We start from the raw sequence: 19162 nt of genomic DNA on the forward strand, positions 1-19162 counted from the left end.
AATCAAAAGCTTCGTTTTACTTCGGATTTCGATTTCATTTTCACACGAATTTTCAATCAAATCGAATAAATTTGTTTTGTTTATTTGAACGATTTGAAGGAAGATAGTTCGGATAATGAACCGACCTAGAAAGTAGAAGTTTACCGACCCTCTTCTCGACCAATAATTTCACGTTCCAATAATAGAAATTTCCGCTCGGATAACCTGATATGAATTCCGTCCACTTCATTTACACCGAAGCTTTAACTTTCATTTTTCGGCCACCTGTTAGGTTTCTCTTTGAGTTAATAAGATTGAGAAATTTATTCGCTGATCCTTTTGCCTGCTAAAAATTTATTCAACGCCCGTTTTACAATTTTTAAACATTCTTTTTTACTCGAAACGTTTACAAATTATTTGCATTTGGAGAAAAGTTAGATTTTGTTCGAGATTTTTCAATTCTAATCTGAGTTCAAAGACATTCACGAAAAAGCGAAAAGAAAAAAGGAAATCTCATTTTAACTCTGTTCGAAAATTTTCTGATACCGTATACTTTCGAAAGAAAGTTTCACAAATCCTGCTCGATCTCAAAATAGAATCTCCACGAATTGTAACGAATTCTTACCTTAGAGTTCAAGAAATATCGCGAAGTTTCGAGGCGAACTCTCGTAGACTGTATTCAGTTTTCAAACAGAATCCCTTGGCTTACGTTTAATTTTGAAACAAAATCCTACAGATCTTTTTCAAACTCTAAAATTTTAAATCAAACGTAAAACTTCCTTTCTTCCATTAAAAAAATTTGTTTTCCATCTTATTCGCCCTTTGATACCGTTTAAATAACGCATAAAAATTTTTTACTACCACCATAGCTAGACAAGATAAATAGGTGACCTGTTTTACCCACCCTGTATTTTTAATAAATAATTTTACGAAGGATACCACTGATAGGTAAGTAAGAAGTATTATTTAAGTAATTTTTATGAAAAGACCTATTTAATTCACGATAATGTGAAAAAGGACGTCACTTTATCGTTAATTATGTATTATACAGTTACTCCCAAAAATATTCGAACAGTATGCTTGCCTTTCCAGTGACGTATATTTCGGTTAATTATAAAAGGATTGAATCGATAACTTTTTCTTAACTTTTTTCTTAATGCATTTATTTGTATATGAATTGCAATTAATCGAAATTATATTACACCAAATTTGAACACCCAGCGACAATGAATATTTTGAGTATAATGTTCGTATTGTTCATATTTATAACATTCAAAAATATTATAAATTAAAAAAATTTATTATCGTAATATTTGATATATCACGTGTATTTTTATCTGCGTTGCATTTAATGGTTGTTCTCTTAGTATCCGAATATTTTCCGGAATAACTGTATTACACCTTAGAAATTTCCGCAATACTGACACTTCTTCGATTTAGATACTTAATCTCGTAATTTGCTCTAGAGAAAACCCTAAAAGTCGACTGACGTAAAATGCACTACGATTTGATATGAAATATCTCAATAACCATTTATTTCACCTCCAACTATATATTATCTTCCACTTACACGCACTTAAGAAAAGTTTCCCACAAACCACATGCATCACTGTTTTTAAAGAATTAATTTAAAATTTATTTCCTGCCGCTCTGTCACATATATGAGAAGATATTTAAATTGCTTGAAATTGAACAAAATTGCAGATGGTAATACTATTTAACGAAACAGATGTAGGTACTTCTATAAACTTGCTAGCAAGTCACATTTTCATCTTACTGCTCCCTTACATGTTGATCATTTATATTAGTCGTCATTTAGTTAATTGATCATTTACATATATCATATTGAACAGTATTTCGTATGTGTCCTTTATCTTCGACGTCCACAAAGTTTACAAAATTTCTCACATTTAAAGCTAGAATTGAAAGTATCGCACCCAACAATTCTAATCAATTTCTCGAAATTATACACACTTACCGATAAAACGTCGATACGAAACCACCGTCAAACTTGACGTTATACTTCATCGTTCTCCCCTAATTAAACCCAAACTTTTCTCACCAGAAACGCTGTATACAATTACATGTCCGTTATCATCACACAACAATAACGCCGTATCAAATTTTCCACAAACAATACCGTCATACAATATGTTCAACAAACAATAACGTCCTGTCAGGGTTATTAATAAAAAAAACCCCCGAGAATCGATTCATCAGCGTTTATTCGATAAATGCCCCTGAGAAAAGAAGCTTGTCTACCGATAAGTCGTGGCAAAGTGGAACAGAGGTGTGGAGTGTGCGTAGTAAGAGGCGGAGGTGAAAATCTTTGGAAATTTCGCGGGGAAATAATAGGTGGTTCGGGGAAGTTGGTGTGACAGGAAACGTCAGCCGACTGAAGGGCACTTTCTCTGGAGCGGCTTTGAAGTCGAACGAACTAGTTCTCGAGTTTGGTAGTGTGAGTAGCGTATTTCCGGTTGGCAGGGGAAGCCTCTTCACCTCGCAGACGAGCTCCGTCACGGAGGCCACCAGCGACGAAATTGACATTGATATCGAGGAACCCCAAAGGGTCACCACGTAAGTACGCCTTTCTCCTTCTTCGCGGTTCCGCTGGATTTTTCGCGCGAAAATACGCCAGGGGTGTCTTTCCCTTTTTTTATTTTTTTTATTTTTTTTTTTTTTTCACGAAAGGCAGCAATGTGATTGCGCGAGCTGTAGTCACTTGTCGCGCAGTGACTGGGTAAATTGAGGTATGTAAGTTGTGGAGTATTGTTGGTACAGTCGGTGGAAGAAATGTAGCGAGATTTGTTCAACCCTTTGAGAACGACGGAGCACTGTGAACGCAATCAATAAACTTATGTATTTTTAAACGATAAAAATAGTTGGGGTGACCATGAACTCGGGTAATATATTTGAGGAAAATGAGATTTTGATATGATTTATGTTTAAAGAAGATACTGAAGTAGTGACCTAATTATGTGTTATACAAGTAATCAGTATTTCAACTTGGCACTTTGTCCTACAGCCGCAAAGGGTTAATGTATTTAATAGATAAAAATCTGACGAAGGAAGTTGATTCTTTGATGTGTAGACGAACAAATTTTGTGGTGGATCAGATGTGACCTGGCTCCGCTTTTAAAGTTATTGATACAATTATTTAGTTTATTGAAGTGAATATTTTTTAAGCTTAGAGCTAGACTGGCTCAAGTCTTGTATTACAGTTTTCCGGAGAAATAAACAAATATTAGCTTTAATGTTATATTTTTAATATTAGGAATAAACAAATGTTGTATATTATGATCACACATTGTGCAATTAAATCCTGTTTTATTTATTATGCAACACGAGTAAGACAGTGTGTAGAACTTAATTTCGAAAGAAATGGAGTAAGGTTAATTCAGCTTTAAGGTACAGATTTAATAATGGAAATGTTAAGCAGGATATCTTTTATACATTTTAGTGGAAGGATAAATAATTGCTAATATGCTTGTGTGTTTATTATAAGAACTAGAGGGTTATTTTGTGTACGCTTAAATGAAATTGCAAATGATTATTAAAATAGTTGTAAGTCCGTTGAACGACAATTTTCGTAAAATAAAACAATAAGAAAAGCAAATGCAACGAAAGTTAACAGGCGTAACGATAAAATATGTACATAAATGATATTCTGTTCACTGGTCCTTTATTTACGGAGAAATAAAGAGAGAAAACACGAGGGGATGTGTTAGATTGAAAATATCGAAACTACCTATTCTTTATGGAACGCAAAATAATGTACTATTGTGTGCAGTAAAAATATAAAAGGAATGCAAAACTACGCGTTGCGGTGTCGAGGAAGCTTCCGAGAATTAAATGTCACTTTAAGGTTATACTATTATACATGGTCGAGCGTAGTTTAATGTCGACAGTAACCTTACCTAAGAAAAAAAACATCGATGATCTTAAAAATATTTCTTCCAACGTGTTCGCTCTTTGATACCATTCAAAATACATAAAAAAACACTTTGCACAGCATTAAAACTGACACAAATAATTAAGTAGCATGTTTTAGGTGAGACACCATGTATAACTTCTTTACCTTCAAACACGTATTAATGATTCTTAACCCTCTGTAGGTAATTAGGGTCCTCGATGACCCAAGTGAAATTTCACTCTCGTATTTCTTCGAAACGAATTATTTTTGTCGAAAAAAAGTTCTAAACATTCGACTTAACGAACAATTGTACAATGTAATAGAGACTTTGATAAGTATTCCAGAATTTTTTCAGATTTTTCGAAAGCTTAACACGTTGCATCGGCGGTGACAAGATTGGTGAAAGCATTTAATTTGAATAAATGGTAATATTTGTAAAATTTTCGTCTAATGCATCACACAGCAAATTTAAATAGTTCTATTTCTAACTGTTCACGTATTATTTATGCAAATCAGGGATGCGTTGTATTTAAATAAAAAATTCATTTCGGCGCCATGGACCAGTTACGTAGAATAGGTCCAGCATTCAACGTGTTATTACAGTAAAAAAATTAGACTTGGACACAAACTACCCAGTTTGCCTGCGAAGTGTGAAAAACTATGTTTGTCTACGGAGGGTTGAAACTTCCTTAACCCTTTCGCTACGGCATATTTTAAGGCGTAACGTGGATGACTGGCGGTAAATTATAAACCACAACTGGAAAATTTGTTATTTTAGCCGTATCGTTCTGAAATTCGGTTCATTAAATTAAGGTGAAAGCGCGTAAAGGGTGAAATTAAGTATTAAATTAAGATGGAAGTGCACCGAAAGGCTCTAAAGGTATAGTGCGAGAAAATGTTCGAAACGCCTATAAGCGCCCATAGTAATGAAAAGTAAACTCAAAAACAAGTTTCTACAATGTTAAATCAATCGCCAAAGAAATCTTCGCAATTTTCGATTTCTCGTTCCTTTCATCGTGAGGGGGGTGTCGTTAAAAATTCCCAGGATCATTCTTTTAACGTACATACATAGTGAAATGGTCGTCTTGGAAAAGCTGCCGGCAGGGATACATATCATTCGACTATTTCCCGTTTTCGAGGCAGATAACAACGAGCGGAATCGAGGCGCGGGCGAAAACCGAGAAAGCCTATATCTCCATGCAAATTACTTTCATTCCGCATGCGGAATCGATATTAACCAGAGAATTTTCGTCCGGCACGTACACGGCCTGCTGTAATACACGCTTGGAAACAGCTCGAGACGGCAACGTACGACGTGCTTTCGATTCAACGGCCACCGGATCTCGTTAGACGCAGCACGATCCATAAGCGTGTTTCAGCCGCACGATCGATCTCTGTGGAAAAGCGGCGCAAAGAAAGTATTAGGTTGGTGCAAACGAAATGTCGTTTCTTCAACAGCTGAAATTGCCGGGTCGATAACGTATATTAAATTTCTATACGCAACAGTCGAGAAGAAGAAATTTGCCGTAGTTACGCGTTATCGAATGGTAAAAAAATTCATGATACAATTGTTCGGACATTATTATGCGACGTGAATTTTTTTAAATAAATTCAAGTTTGGAAAAACTGGTGAAAATATAAATTGAACATTTGAAGAAGGTTACGGAAGTGTAAGGATTGGTGACTTTTCGTTGGAAATTAGCCAAAAGGAAAATCGTAGGATGATAACGTTTTAAGAAAAATTATTGAAAACGATCCACGGTGGAGAATTTGAAAATTTTCCCAACAAACTACGATTTATTCGAACACCTAAACGATTTTATAAGCAAATAAATTATTCCGAAATGAAGACACTGCAAAAGCAGTATTCGAATACTAACGATTTTTCTAAATTTCGAGTAATGAAGCTAGTTAAGCATCGAGAAAAGCGTAATTACTTCGATGAAATACATTTTTCGAAGAAACAGAATTTATCTAAAGTTTCATTTCACGAAAGCGACGTTTCATATGCACCAGGCTAATGCGTAAAATGTGCGGCAAATAGAAATTTGAATGCGGTCGAGGATTCCGGTTGAATGCAAACGGCGTGATGGCGAATCGTTTTATTTGGGAAGATTTCAGACTGACGACCGTTGCTAATTCGGTATTTTAGTTTTAATGTTACGCCACAGGATCCTTTGTAGGGTGATTAGGTTTAACGTGCGCGTAGAATTGCCTTGAAAATGATATTCGAGAAGTCTTTCGATTTTTCTGCTATTTGTAGTAATTGGAAGTTACTTGGATCGAAGGTGTACGTTTTTGTTAAGCATGGCAATTAGGTTTTCTTTTAAGTTGTCTTTTGCAGATGGCGAATTGAGGCTGTATTGGAAAATTTTTAGAAGGGTAGAAGGATAAATTGAAGTGTAAAGAGAATTTTGAAATTTTTAAAGAAACTGTGATCGTGTAATTCAATCTTATCATTCGTCGTACTCTTTGTTACGCTAATATTGTATAATTAAACAATTTATGTGCTGCTTGAAATAAGAGAAGTGACAAAACTGCTTTTGATTCTGCTATATTCTTATTTTCTTTTAGAGATTTTAATAGTCCTTTGGATTTTACTGAACGAATTTTATAACTCTTCTAAATCACTTTATAAATAGAACAGACAATATCTTAATTCACGAAAATAACAATCATTAAAAAAATCGTGCATTCAATCTAAAACTTAAAAATTACTGTAATGTATATATTGAACCTAAAAATTATCCCTTCATCGTGAAAATAGTAGTCATTCAAGGAAATCATTGTTTCAAGCTTTACACTCAATTATCACTTCACCAGAAAATTAACAAAACGATCTATGTTGCGTCGTGGACCTTGATCAGTTCTTATGATCAGGAGTTCGGGCGCAGGTTGATGATTGTCCTCGCTGGTTCGAGGCGTATTGAAACTTCGTTGTTGGGTTAGATGTTTTTTATTTTGATTAGATGTTTTTTAGATATTTAGTTGAATTTGGATTGTTCGTTTCGTGACTATGTGTCTCGTGCACTCGTCTTACAGTGATTGACGGTTTTCAGGTGTGTAGGTGTATGTATAGACATTAGGTTGGTTCTGATTGGTGGTTGTGTTATGGAGGTGCAAAACGTGGTGTGTTCTGCTATTGGTCGACGAAAACTGTGACCATTGGGGGACCAAATTTGTTGTAAACAATGTTTATGGGCCCGAGTGTTTTGGGACCTATTGTCCGAGTGTCGCGCTGGTGAGTCCACGGGGGGGTATATTGCGGTCTTCCGAACGTCGGCACCTTGGTCTGGCGGCAAAATGTGACTAAGTGGTTTATTGCTATAATCCGCCGAATCTAGACTTCGTTGCGTCCTAATCAGGTCGCAACAATCTGCTTCCACGAAAATTCATCCATAAAATTTGATTCACAACAAATTTGTTGAAAAATGACGGTAAATAATCATCCACGAAAAATAAGCAATGTCTTCGAAAGCAGTGTCTGGAGCACGTGGCATTGACATTTCGAGGGAATCTCCATTTCGAAAAAGGAATGGAGCGTTACCTCGCGGCGGCTCTCGTGAAAGACGCCTCTCTCTCTCTCTCTTTATTTCCTCCTATTTTCCTCTCTCCCTCGAAAAGCACGGTATGTAAGTGCTTTTTTCACCGGCGCATTACTTCGCTTCATGGACGGCCTACATTCTTTGCGGGCCTAGTACTCGAAGCTCCGACACAAAGCAAGTCGCAACCAGAGTTATTCTCTTTCTCTCTCTCTCTTTCTTTCGTTCTTTCCCCGCGACACGTATTCCTCGCGTTTGATACACGAACCGCGTCGCACCGCACTGTTTCCTTCTTTTTTTTCCTTCTTTCCTCTCCTCTTTCTTTATTTTTGCTTTCATTTTCGTTCTGAAGCGTGAGCTTTCTGTACGCTTTATCGCTGAAACGTGAAATCGTTTGTGAAAGTAGCCGACCGACGCGGCCGCAGACCGTTTGTCCACTCCAATTTCTCCTGCAAATTAAGGATTTTCGAGACCGCGAACGAAGGGCTAAGATGTTGACTGGTGAAAGTCTCCCCGGCGGAAAGCTAGAGAGATTTCCTCTGTAATACTCTAGTGCCGCTACTTTTCCCTTGCTGATGATGATTTTTTGGGATAAAGATTATGTGTGAAGAAGAGTGTATTTTGGAATAGTTTGAGGATTGAGAGAATGGAAGAATGGAAAATTTTTGAGTATCTAAATGTGAATTTTATTTATGTAAACTTAGTATCTTCCTTCTTTAGCTGAATACAATATAAAAAAATAAGAGTGCATTTTTAGAATAGCTTGAGGTTGGAGAAAATGCAAAAATTGAAAATCCAGTTTGATTTTTATAAAGATATAAATAATGCTAACATCTATTTAGGTTTTATGTAAATTTGGTATTTTTCTTCTTCAGCTGAATAAAATGATAGAAGTGTTTGTTGGAAGAGTAAAGATTTTAGATTTGAATTGATAGACAATATATTACTTTGTTTTCAGTCATTTTCAGACATGAATATTGAGTTTCAAATAAATGTATCTTCTTTTTAATTAAATTGCAAATTACATAAAAATTATTGGAATATTGCTATCAATTGAAGTAATACTATTTTTGTTTATTTTTTCATTTGGTAAACTCGTAATTTTTTTTAATAACATATACATATCTACATAACAGAGATTAAGAACCCAAGTGATCAAAGTCAACCAAAAGTCAGGCAAAGATTTTTCATTTAACGTAAAGCTTTAATGTAAAAGTTAAAAATCTTCAACGATTGAAATCAATTATAAAGTGAGTTGATCGTTAGCGAGGCGTTTGTTAATTTCTTAGTGAATCAGTTATTCTTCTATTAGTTCTTGAGTTGTAGTCTCAAACCGTTTGGAGAAAAACCGCTCTAAATAAAATACCATCTGCGAATTACCTGAAAATCTGTCCCTTTAATCATAGATAACAGAAGGTTAATTCGACGTGTGACCATGTACACTACAGTACGACACACGATCTGCTATCAGATGAAAAGTTCAAAGGCTAAGTAGTAGAAGTCAGCCGTAGGGCAGTCAGAGGTCTTACATTCAATTCTACTGAAAGTGCTCTGACGCGGGTAAATGTGTTCCCGATGCTCTCTACCAGATGAAAGATCAAATATTATTCCATCAATAATTATTCTTGCTCTTGAATGTTGATTTTAAAGGGACAACGATATTTTTGCTGTCGATGAAAATTTCGCACTGAATTCTGTTTAATTTATCTTAAGCAAATAGCTGAATAATTTTCTGTACGATGTAACTGCATTAACTATGCTCTTCCTTTTTACTATTCAAAATGTTACATTCTCTGATCAGGTGAACATTTAGTTTTAGATGAAATTGTAAAATAATTCCTAAAAATAAGTTGCTCCTTCATCGTCGGTAATTTTCAAATAAAGAAATTACAGATTAGACACAGTGAAAAAATAGTTATCGGACTAACAATACCCGTAATCATGTCAAAATTTGTCTTCCACTTCATTTATCGCATCACAGCCGTTCACAGGATAATATCACTGATAAACCCTTTGAAACTCTATCTGAATAATTCTCCATTGTTACAGAACAACGGGCAATTATATAAATTAATTTAACGTTTTAAATGTCAGAAACAGTGGTACATGCGTTTAAAACTTTGCAGATACACTGTAATTTAACTCTGTCTTCACGTTGCTAATAACAATGTCGTATGAACATTTCGACGTTCCTTTGTTCAACATATTGCATTATTGTAGGTTTTAAACAGTAACACGTTTCTGAATTTCAATTCGATACGTTACATTTTTATCAGTAAAACAATGTCAAATAAACACGACACATGCAATGATAAAAAAAGGTGAATAAATAATTATATAGAAGAGAGAAAGTATGCTCGATAAATATTTACACACAAATTCGCTTATTCAAACCATTCTTCATCGAGACTATTTTTAATCTAAAACTACTATCTGCAATAACAACGACAAGTGCTTGCAAAATTGTGCAACACGAAGTACACTACCGGCCAAAAGTTTGGAATCACTGAGCATTGCAATTTACACAAAAATTTCCAAAAAAAAGTCAGCGACTTTGAGAATTTTTTATCAATCGATATGAGATAAATTGATAAATGCAGAATTGAGATAAACTTCAAATCCATAAAAAATTAGCAGCAGATTTAATATTGATGAAAAGTGGGAGGTGATTCCAAACTTTTGGCCGGTAGTGTATGTATGAAGGAACAATTGACAGACGTCACGTTATTTCACATGCACTTACGATAGAGGTCCCTGTTTCACGAGTATTTAAATTAGAGGTCAGTAGTTCACGTATTTTAATTCGTGTAACTTTTAGTACACGGGTACCCGTGTATTTGGAGATCTCTATTATCACGTGTATTTATCTCTCTGTTTACCTCTGTTTTCTTTGTACTATGTCGAAATTTGTTATTGTTATCCGCAACCTGGTAATTTGTAAAGCCATATTTCGTTTCCGCAAATTACCGAAATTACACGAATTAAAATACGGACACACGTTTAAATACACGTGAAATAAAAATCTCTAAATATTCGTGTCCTAAAAATTAACGTGTATTAACCCCTTGACGTATGATTTCTTTTTCAGCCTATGCATCTAAGCGTCAGCTATTTACTATTTTGGTACAATATTAAGTAAGAAAAGCTAACGTATTACAGATTAATTAAGTTTTCCAATCTTCAGTTTTATAAATTACATAAAAAATTAGAGTTAAAGTTAACTTTTCTTACCGATGTAACTGTTTTTATCAGATCTGGACCAAAATCTGTGGCACGAGTCTGGCTGGTTGCTATACGGCAAGGGGTTAAGAACACAGATTTTTAATTACTTCGTACATGTTACACACGTGTATCTTTAATACACGTTCGAAGCTATAATTTCCAGCTTACGAGGTTCACTCCATTGAAATTCCATCAGTAAGAAGTATCGAAAGTATACCGTTCACGAAGTCGTTGTATGTAGTAACACGAATCCTCTCCCAGAGGAGTATACAAAATCTTAGCTGTCCCATTTACTTTCCAAGACGAAGAAGCGTCTTTGCTCATGGTAAAGCTACGTTGAATCGTAAACAGTCAAATAACGGCCACTTTCCACGAGAATGTCCCTTTAAACCGTTCCTTGAGAAAATACGTGGGTATTAAGCGTGTCGTCTAAAGCAGCTAGAAGAACCGTGAGCCAATGGTGGACACTGTTTCCGTGTAATTCGAAGTATCGACAGGCGAAATTACGCGAACGCTCAGCAGTTGATGGTATCTTGTCGTCTTTCTTCAGAGGAAACAGTTATTTTAGTTTTACAACAATACCTCTGAAACATATTTCCTCGTTGAAATTTTATAGTTCGTTTCTTTTATTTCTTTTTACTTCAGATTGCATTTTTTTGTAAGATTCGTATATTTTTCGAGTTTTCTTCTGAATCAAGCTCGATCTAAAATTTCTTTACTTCGTTTCCGTACTAATAGATTCTATCGTATCTTTTATTCTATTCTTCTTTTTAATGACACATTAACTGTCGTTTCCTCCAGAAATTAGAAAAAAGAGACTGGTGTTATTACGAAGTTGAATAGCACAAGATTTTCACCTCTGTTAACCTCTTAAATTTCTCGTAAGTTACGAAATAAATCGGTCTAGAAAAAGAATTCACTGTAAGCCCCAAATCAAATTCTCATAAGAAGCAATCAATCATCCTTATCATAAGTCAACGATAAAAAGTTCGTATCACAATGTAATAGTTATCTTGTGCTTATGCTAGTTTGTAAACAAATTTATCAAAAAAACGAATCACTATGGTTTTCAGATTAACCGAGGCACATCGAAACGCCATAAGGGCGATCAGGAAGATCAAGTACTTCGTGGCCAGGAGGAAGTTCCAGCAAGCACGAAAACCTTACGACGTGCGTGATGTGATCGAGCAGTATAGCCAGGGTCACCTAAACATGATGGTTCGAATTAAGGTAAATAAACAATTTAATAATCTGATACAATAGTGAAACTATTTACTATTATTTCCAACTTAGTTACCATTGTATTTTTATTTATTTTACACTATTCGTCGTTAAACTAACTGATATTTATTTCACTTATGCTAATTGCTGATCCTTGAGTTAATTATACCACGTTCTCTGGAATATGATTAATTTTCTTTTTTCGTTTTTTAATTTTAAACCCCAGAATTTTTCGAGTATTTTAGAATTTTAATTCCCCAGAATTTTTCGAGTATTTTAGAATTTTAATTCCCCAGAATTTTTCGAGTATTTTAGAATTTTAATTCCCCAGAATTTTTCGAGTATTTTAGAATTTTAATTCCCCAGAATTTTTCGAGTATTTTAGAATTTTAATTCCTCAGAATTTTAGAGTTAAATTGGAATAATATTTTGACAATAGTCTCAGTTTAAAATAATTCTAAATATACGTGCAATTAATCTGTGTTATTCATAGACATAATTGCAATGATAAGTTATCATTGACAACTACAATTATCATTGAGTAGAATAATTTCAGTACCATGAAACAGTAGCTTTATCCGACACTGTCTTAACTTTTTTATCGATATAAAATTGCTATAATCATTGGAGCATTTTTAACAAAATAAAACGACGTTAAAAGGCATTGCAGAAGTGACATTACCCAATTAATAATGAAAACTGTCAACATTCTAACTCTCAGCAATCTTATTGCACCTAACTACAGTTTCTGAACGTTGTCAGAGTACTGAACTCAGGAGTTGTACATCTGTTGCACGAACTTCGCGTTGTGGATTTATAAGACCTCAGTTATTACTGAGGGCAAGAAACTCCATAATAACAGCGCATGTAGCAAACAAAGGTATAAAAATCTTGAAGAAACTTCTATCTTTGTGTTTCTCACTTGTAGCTATAAATTCTTATTGCAGAAATTTCGTGAAACTTTCATTCAGTTCTCTTTGAATGAGAAGCAATATTTCAAGTCTCTTTTTCTTCTACTATAAACTTTCTTACAACAAAGAAATTATCTATAGAAAAGCAATATTAATGATAATGTTAGCGAGTACGTTGTGAGAAAAGGTTTAAAAAATTGGCACATACGCTGTAGCAGCTTTTCTTTACGAATATTTCTATTTGGCAGTATGGTTTTTCGCTGTATTCTGTTACTTCACCCTACGAAGGTTCGATTGGTGTCTAATACGGTGAAAATAGTGGGAAAATTGTGGAAATATAAGCTTAGCACGTAGATAACATTCAACGAAAAATGAGTCGCGCAGGACGAAGAGAAATAGAAAAAAAATTTTTAAAGGAAACATTAGTATTATAGTAAGAGTAAAGATGTTACTTGCTAAGTATTAAGTCGTCCAATAAATTCCTGTCACTTGGATTAATATTTCAAACATACCTTTAAACACTATGAAAGAATGTATGTAATGTATAGTCACAACTTCTTCCCATCTTTTTGGCATGATCATTAATGCCGTCACTATAAAATTTCTTTCGGTTTATCATTAAAATATTTTTCAATGTTGTTTCTCAATAAAGTCGATATAGTCAAATTTTTTTGCCCACTAAAAAATATTGTAATGCACAAAATAGATGGTAATTTGTTGGCCCAATATCCGGGAAATATAGCGGGTGTGATAAAACTTCCCAATCGAATTCACGTAATATTTTTTGCACATTTTTATCGTGGTGATAAATCACTTCGTTTCGATTTAAGAATCCTGAACATTTCACTGCTGCTGCTTCTCTTAACCTTTCCAACTGAGCACAGTACACACGTCTGACAGAATGGCTTCGTTTCTCGAAAGCAACTCGAAGAACAAAACACATCGTGGCACCAACTTATTCGACGACCTAATATATCGCGAAGAAAATTTGCACGAAGCTAAATTCGCGGTTGGCTACAAATTCAGTGCTCGTCTGTGGCTGCAAGCATCCGGCAAGGAATTTTGATTAAGGGAAAAACTGGATCCTTTGAGATACTCGCGAAGCTTGCAAGTTCCTTTGCTAATGCGAATATTAATGTTTACATGTGTACACGTGCAGACCAAATATCGCGACGGGGCTGGAAAGACATAAGGAAAGCAGAGAAATATTCCTCCTTGAAATATAAATCAGTCCTTCCTGTGCAATTTTCTAGAAAACTGCCTAAAAATCGAACGATACGAAAAGTTTAGTAAAGTTGGAAAATAAGTCATTTTTTGTTTAGTAACGTTTGAATCGACGTACACTCAGTCGAAAAAATTTGACAAAATTTGATTATAATTTGAACAGAGAAAGTAGTAGATAAATAACATTTATGTGATTTTTATTAAGAAACGTAAAGATTTATTTAGAAAATTAATTTCACTACTAATATTTTCAGTGAAACATTTATTTACTAAAAGGGCACTATTTGTTCTAAAATCACAACATGCTCGAAACTGTCAAACAGTAGTGTACATAGGAAACATCGCTAAATAATGGAAACATAAGAAAAGCACAAGCCAAACAAACGAAACCCAGAAAATTCATCAAAACGTCAACACCTGTTGTTCCAAAAATCCGCACATATTCCTCCGATAACGTGAAACAATAATAAAAAAAAAAAAAAGGAAGCGGATACCGTTATTCCCGGATCCATTTTCAAAAATAATCCAGGAGAAAAAAGGAGAACAGACGAATCAGCTCAAATCGCATTGACGCCTGTGGAATGTCCTCTGTTTCGACGCGAATGCACGTCGATTCTCTCGATTAAATGGGCAAGCGAAAGAAAAAGGAGAGAAAGAGAGGAAATGAGTGGAAGAATAAAAAAAATCGGTCATCGAGCGTGTAACGTTTAGTATTTCACGACAGGCGGCTCAAAGACAATGGCGACGGTTGTGTCGCGTATCGTTTCTCATCGGGGAAATGCAGATTGCGCGTCGACAATTATTACGTCGCTGCCAATCGCTGTGAGGGAATAAAGGCGATGTCAGGTTATGGGACAATGGAGTTGTCAATAGACGGAACGCTGGGTCTGGGTTAGTTGATCGGCTGTCGACATAATGGCGTGCCAATCGAGAGCGTATCGAGCATCGCCCGCTCTGTTTGCCATTGCACTTTGTACCGTTTTAAGGGATAACCCTTGATCAATGGCCAGTGAGAATCGTTCGATTTTATTATCGCTTTGATTCATTGTCTATCTTGGTATTCTTTCTTTTTCTAATGCGTTAATTAATCTCGCGTAGTCTGAGTTCTATTTTAGTTTAGTCTTTTTTTTGTTCGGTTTTAGCGTGTACAATGTATTCTGTTGTATTGCGAGTTAAACTACCCCTAAGAGCTGAAAATGATACCTAACTTTGGCAATTTTTTTTTGAGAAAGTAATTGACTCCATTGAAAATTTTTTGCATGGGTTTTATTATATCAGCCTTGAAGAATGTAAAAGTATTTTTTTTATTTAATTTCATTACAAAATGGCAGCGCTACGGCCTCTCTTTCGAATGGGCGCTCTCGCGGTTTTGCTCCCTATTGCCACGCTCTTTGACTTAGAATAAAATATCCAAAATTTTCATTATATAGGTGCCAATTACTAAAGAGGTACGTAGAATTTTTTTTTTTAAATATTGAAGTTTATACCCGCCAAATTAATATTGGGTAACGTATTCAATAATCCTCGAACATTGCGAAAGGATAAAAATGTCTTCACTCGTACGGTTGTGAAAACTCGGTTCCGAGTGAATGTATAACTCGGGAACTTGTTAGCGAATGAATCTTTCGCCCCGGACGATGGACAGACTCAAGACTCTGAGCGTTAGCTATAGAATCTCACGACCGAATGTGTGAGTATCGAGCACTTGTGAACGAAATGCTTTGTCCTGGTCGTTGGACAAACTAGAGACTTTGAGAATGAACGTTAGCTATAGAATCTGAAGAACGAATGTTTCGAGAGCTTGCCATCGAATGGCTCGATTTTTTGGGGACTCCGATCGTGATTCCTCCGCGAACTCAAGAAGGCACACTGATTGGTCTGTCACGAAATTACGAATTAACGTGCCTTTTGAGTGTCGCCTACCCTTCCAGTGCGCCCTTAGCGCGCTTTTTTCTGGAAGGAGTATGGCGATACCTGGGGGTACGTAAAATCCTCAAAGTCCTTCGGTGACGCGTTGCAAATCCCCGCCAGGTCAACCATCGACCGAGAGTGCCGTTACACGCACGTGAGGATCAACCCTTCAGGAACACCGGGTTTATGGCGCGTTGAGGACTCAGAAGAACGAGAATTCTAAAGCCACTGTTCGGAAGAAGTTAATTATTTTTCGCGATGCTGCGAAGCGTCTTACTCTCAGAAATAGCCTTGCCTTTGCGAGCGTGTCATAAATCTGATTAACGAAGACCTCATGTGTTCCGCGCGACGGAACAAATAATGTGTAAAAGAACATTCACAACAGTGTTCTTAATCCTTCCTTTAAGAATAATAATAAAATTCGGGACAGCATTGTTAAATATTTTTATATGCTTTAGTAATAGTTCCAGTTTAACCTGGCTGATAAAGAATAATTATTTCACATTTTCTCGAAGTTTGCCCGTAAATCTCATAATCACGCCATTCGCTACGCGGAAACCTTTTCTCCCTCGAGCGATTAATTATCGCGGAATTAAATCAAACCAGCGTAATTCGTTATCGCGGTCGATCCCTGGCTGCTTCTTATTCACCATTTGTCTCAATTTTCACGGCGTTGCGAATGAATCGAAAATACAGAGTCCACAAGCTCGACCGGAAGTAACACGGAACAGCACGATTATTCAAGGCGAAATCGTTGATCGTGCTAATCCAACTTTCGCGAACCCGTCGTCCTTTGTTCGAGAAACGTGTTCCGTGCGGGGAACCGGGCTTTATTATATATCCGGAAAATCGATAACACCCTTAAGCCTTCGCGCTACCATACTGAAATCGCGTTTTGCTATTCCCCTTGATTCTCAACTTCATGGTGTACGAACGTCGGTTTGTGTTATCAAATTCGACTAATATTATACAGGCTGTCCACGCATAATCTTCTTCCTTTTTTAATGATATGAGAAATGTTTAAAACACAATTTGAATGTTTTTAAAGGGGGAATATCGTGGAAGGACAAAATTTTTGTACGGTCATATTCTTCGAAATTTTTCAAGACCACCGATTCTTTTTTGCACGAAAGAATTTTCATTTTTTATTGCACCTTGTAGCTGGTGTTAAAATTCATTCAAGCTTGTCTAAGTTTACATGCATTCTTCGTACATTCTTGCGGACTTCATACATGATACACTATTCGTACATTTCATACATTCTTTACACTTCTTATATTTTTCATACATTCTTCGTACATTCTTTAGACTTCATACATTGTACATGTCTTATACACTTCATTCATTTTACACTTCTTGTACACTTCATATAATGTACACTTCTTACACACTTCATATACTGTACACTTCTTATACATTTCATACATTTTTTAGACTTCATACATTGTACACTTCTTGTACATTTCATACATTGTACACTTCTTGTACATTTCATACATTATTTACACTTCTTGTTCATTTCACACATTATTTACACTTCGTACATTCACACAATCATGATTTACACTTCTTGTTCATTTCACACATTATTTACACTTCTTGTTCATTTCACACATTATTTACACTTCGTACATTCACACAATCATGTAGTGTGTACAAAAAGTATTTACATTTCTTCGTTTTTACTTGAATATTTGTACAAGTATGCTTTGCGAAATGAAATGACCAACATATTACTATCATATTATTTATACAACGTTAAGCGATAAAATTATTCGGGTGTACTATAATTCGAACCCTTCCAATCATGAAACACCAAACTCGATAACGAGTATTACTATTGATATACTAGTGATATTCGTTAATTCACCAATTCAAGATACGATTTTGTAATACATCGTCCGACCAATATTACTTTATCGTCGTCATCAAACGGGTTTGCGGTATTCATCGTTGCTGGTTATGGTGAAATGGATTTAATGAATATGACTAATTAATCGTTACTGGGACATAATTAATTGGGCTTCGTCGATAATGTATGTATGAACGGTTGATGTTTTTCGATCGGAGGTAGTGCAATATGCACATTCGAAAATTATGAACACGATGGGATCCAATTAAACGTTTCACGCGCGATAGTGATTGATAAAACGTTGGATCTCTGACAATGAGCACGTGTTCGTACGTACAATTACGTATTCTTATCGAATAAATTATTGCTATCAACAGTTTATAAGAAGTAAAGCAAATGAAATATGCAACTTAAACAATTTGTTGCTAAATTACAAATTTTCACATGAGGAAACCCACAGACATTTGCGTAATTCCAAAAATTCACTCCTAAAGTAAAAAATTCTTATAACTAACCTCAATGAAAGGTATATTTAGAGATCGCTAAAAAATTTTCATTAATTTAAAAAACTCATATAAATTAAGTTTCCGCCTTTGCTTTAAAGCTTTCGTCATTTCAAAGATTTTAAATCTTACAAAACGCCAAGGATGTTTCATCCAGCCTTATATCTATGCCGCGTCACCCCTTTGAACACTTAACCTGCGCCTTTCCACAGGAGTTGCAGAGGAGGTTGGACCAAACCCTGGGCAAACCAGGCAGCTACCTAGCAGGAATCGACCGAGCAGGCAATGTGAAGCCAATGACTATAGGCGCGCGCCTGTACAGGGTCGAGCAGCAGGTGAGTCCCTTTCACACTCTTCTTCTGGCTTTTACAGCGTTTCTGGCATTCGTTTCCCTGTCATTTTTTTTCCGGGAAAGGGAGGGGAGAAGGAAAAAGCTCGTAAATCCTTTACCGTCATCCCTCATCTCTGGAGGGTTGCAAGTGGATGGATGTAATGTGGGATATAATTTTCAATCCGTTGGAAGTCCGCACGTGGACTCGAGCTGAAATGCTCGACGTTCAATTCGATCGGATTAACACGAACAGTTATTGTCATAATCGCAGTACCAGGGCTTTAGAAATTTTTGTTGTTTTTTTATGAAATTGGTTATTATGGTTGGAAATGTTTCAATAAAGGTTCGAATATCGAATATTGTGTACTATATTGTTTGAAGTATTTAATACTTGTTGATAGGATTCTTTGGTATAATTATAAGTTCAACTTATTGAGTACTTTATGTAAAAGCAATAATACCATTTCATCCTCTTCAAAGTTTAAAGAATATTAAAATAATTGGAAATTATTAAATGATTACTAAAATGCTGAATCAATTCTCTCAAAAAATA

The 19162-nt window shown here is 35.5% G+C and overlaps 1 protein-coding gene across 1 annotated transcript in view; it reads left to right on the top strand.

The window, feature by feature from the left end:
* The window catches only part of LOC108579226 (potassium voltage-gated channel subfamily KQT member 1), a 117488-nt gene that overhangs the window by 96842 nt on the left and 1484 nt on the right, over nt 1-19162 (top strand). Inside the window, exons 11-13 of the mRNA XM_017942711.1 lie at nt 2464-2556; nt 11730-11886; nt 18491-18613. Coding sequence (XP_017798200.1) covers nt 2464-2556; nt 11730-11886; nt 18491-18613 — 373 coding nt within the window. The remainder of the gene's footprint in view (nt 1-2463; nt 2557-11729; nt 11887-18490; nt 18614-19162) is intronic.

Source organism: Habropoda laboriosa, unplaced genomic scaffold (assembly GCF_001263275.1).
Source record: "Habropoda laboriosa isolate 0110345459 unplaced genomic scaffold, ASM126327v1 scaffold14, whole genome shotgun sequence".
Classification (NCBI taxonomy): domain Eukaryota; kingdom Metazoa; phylum Arthropoda; class Insecta; order Hymenoptera; family Apidae; genus Habropoda; species Habropoda laboriosa.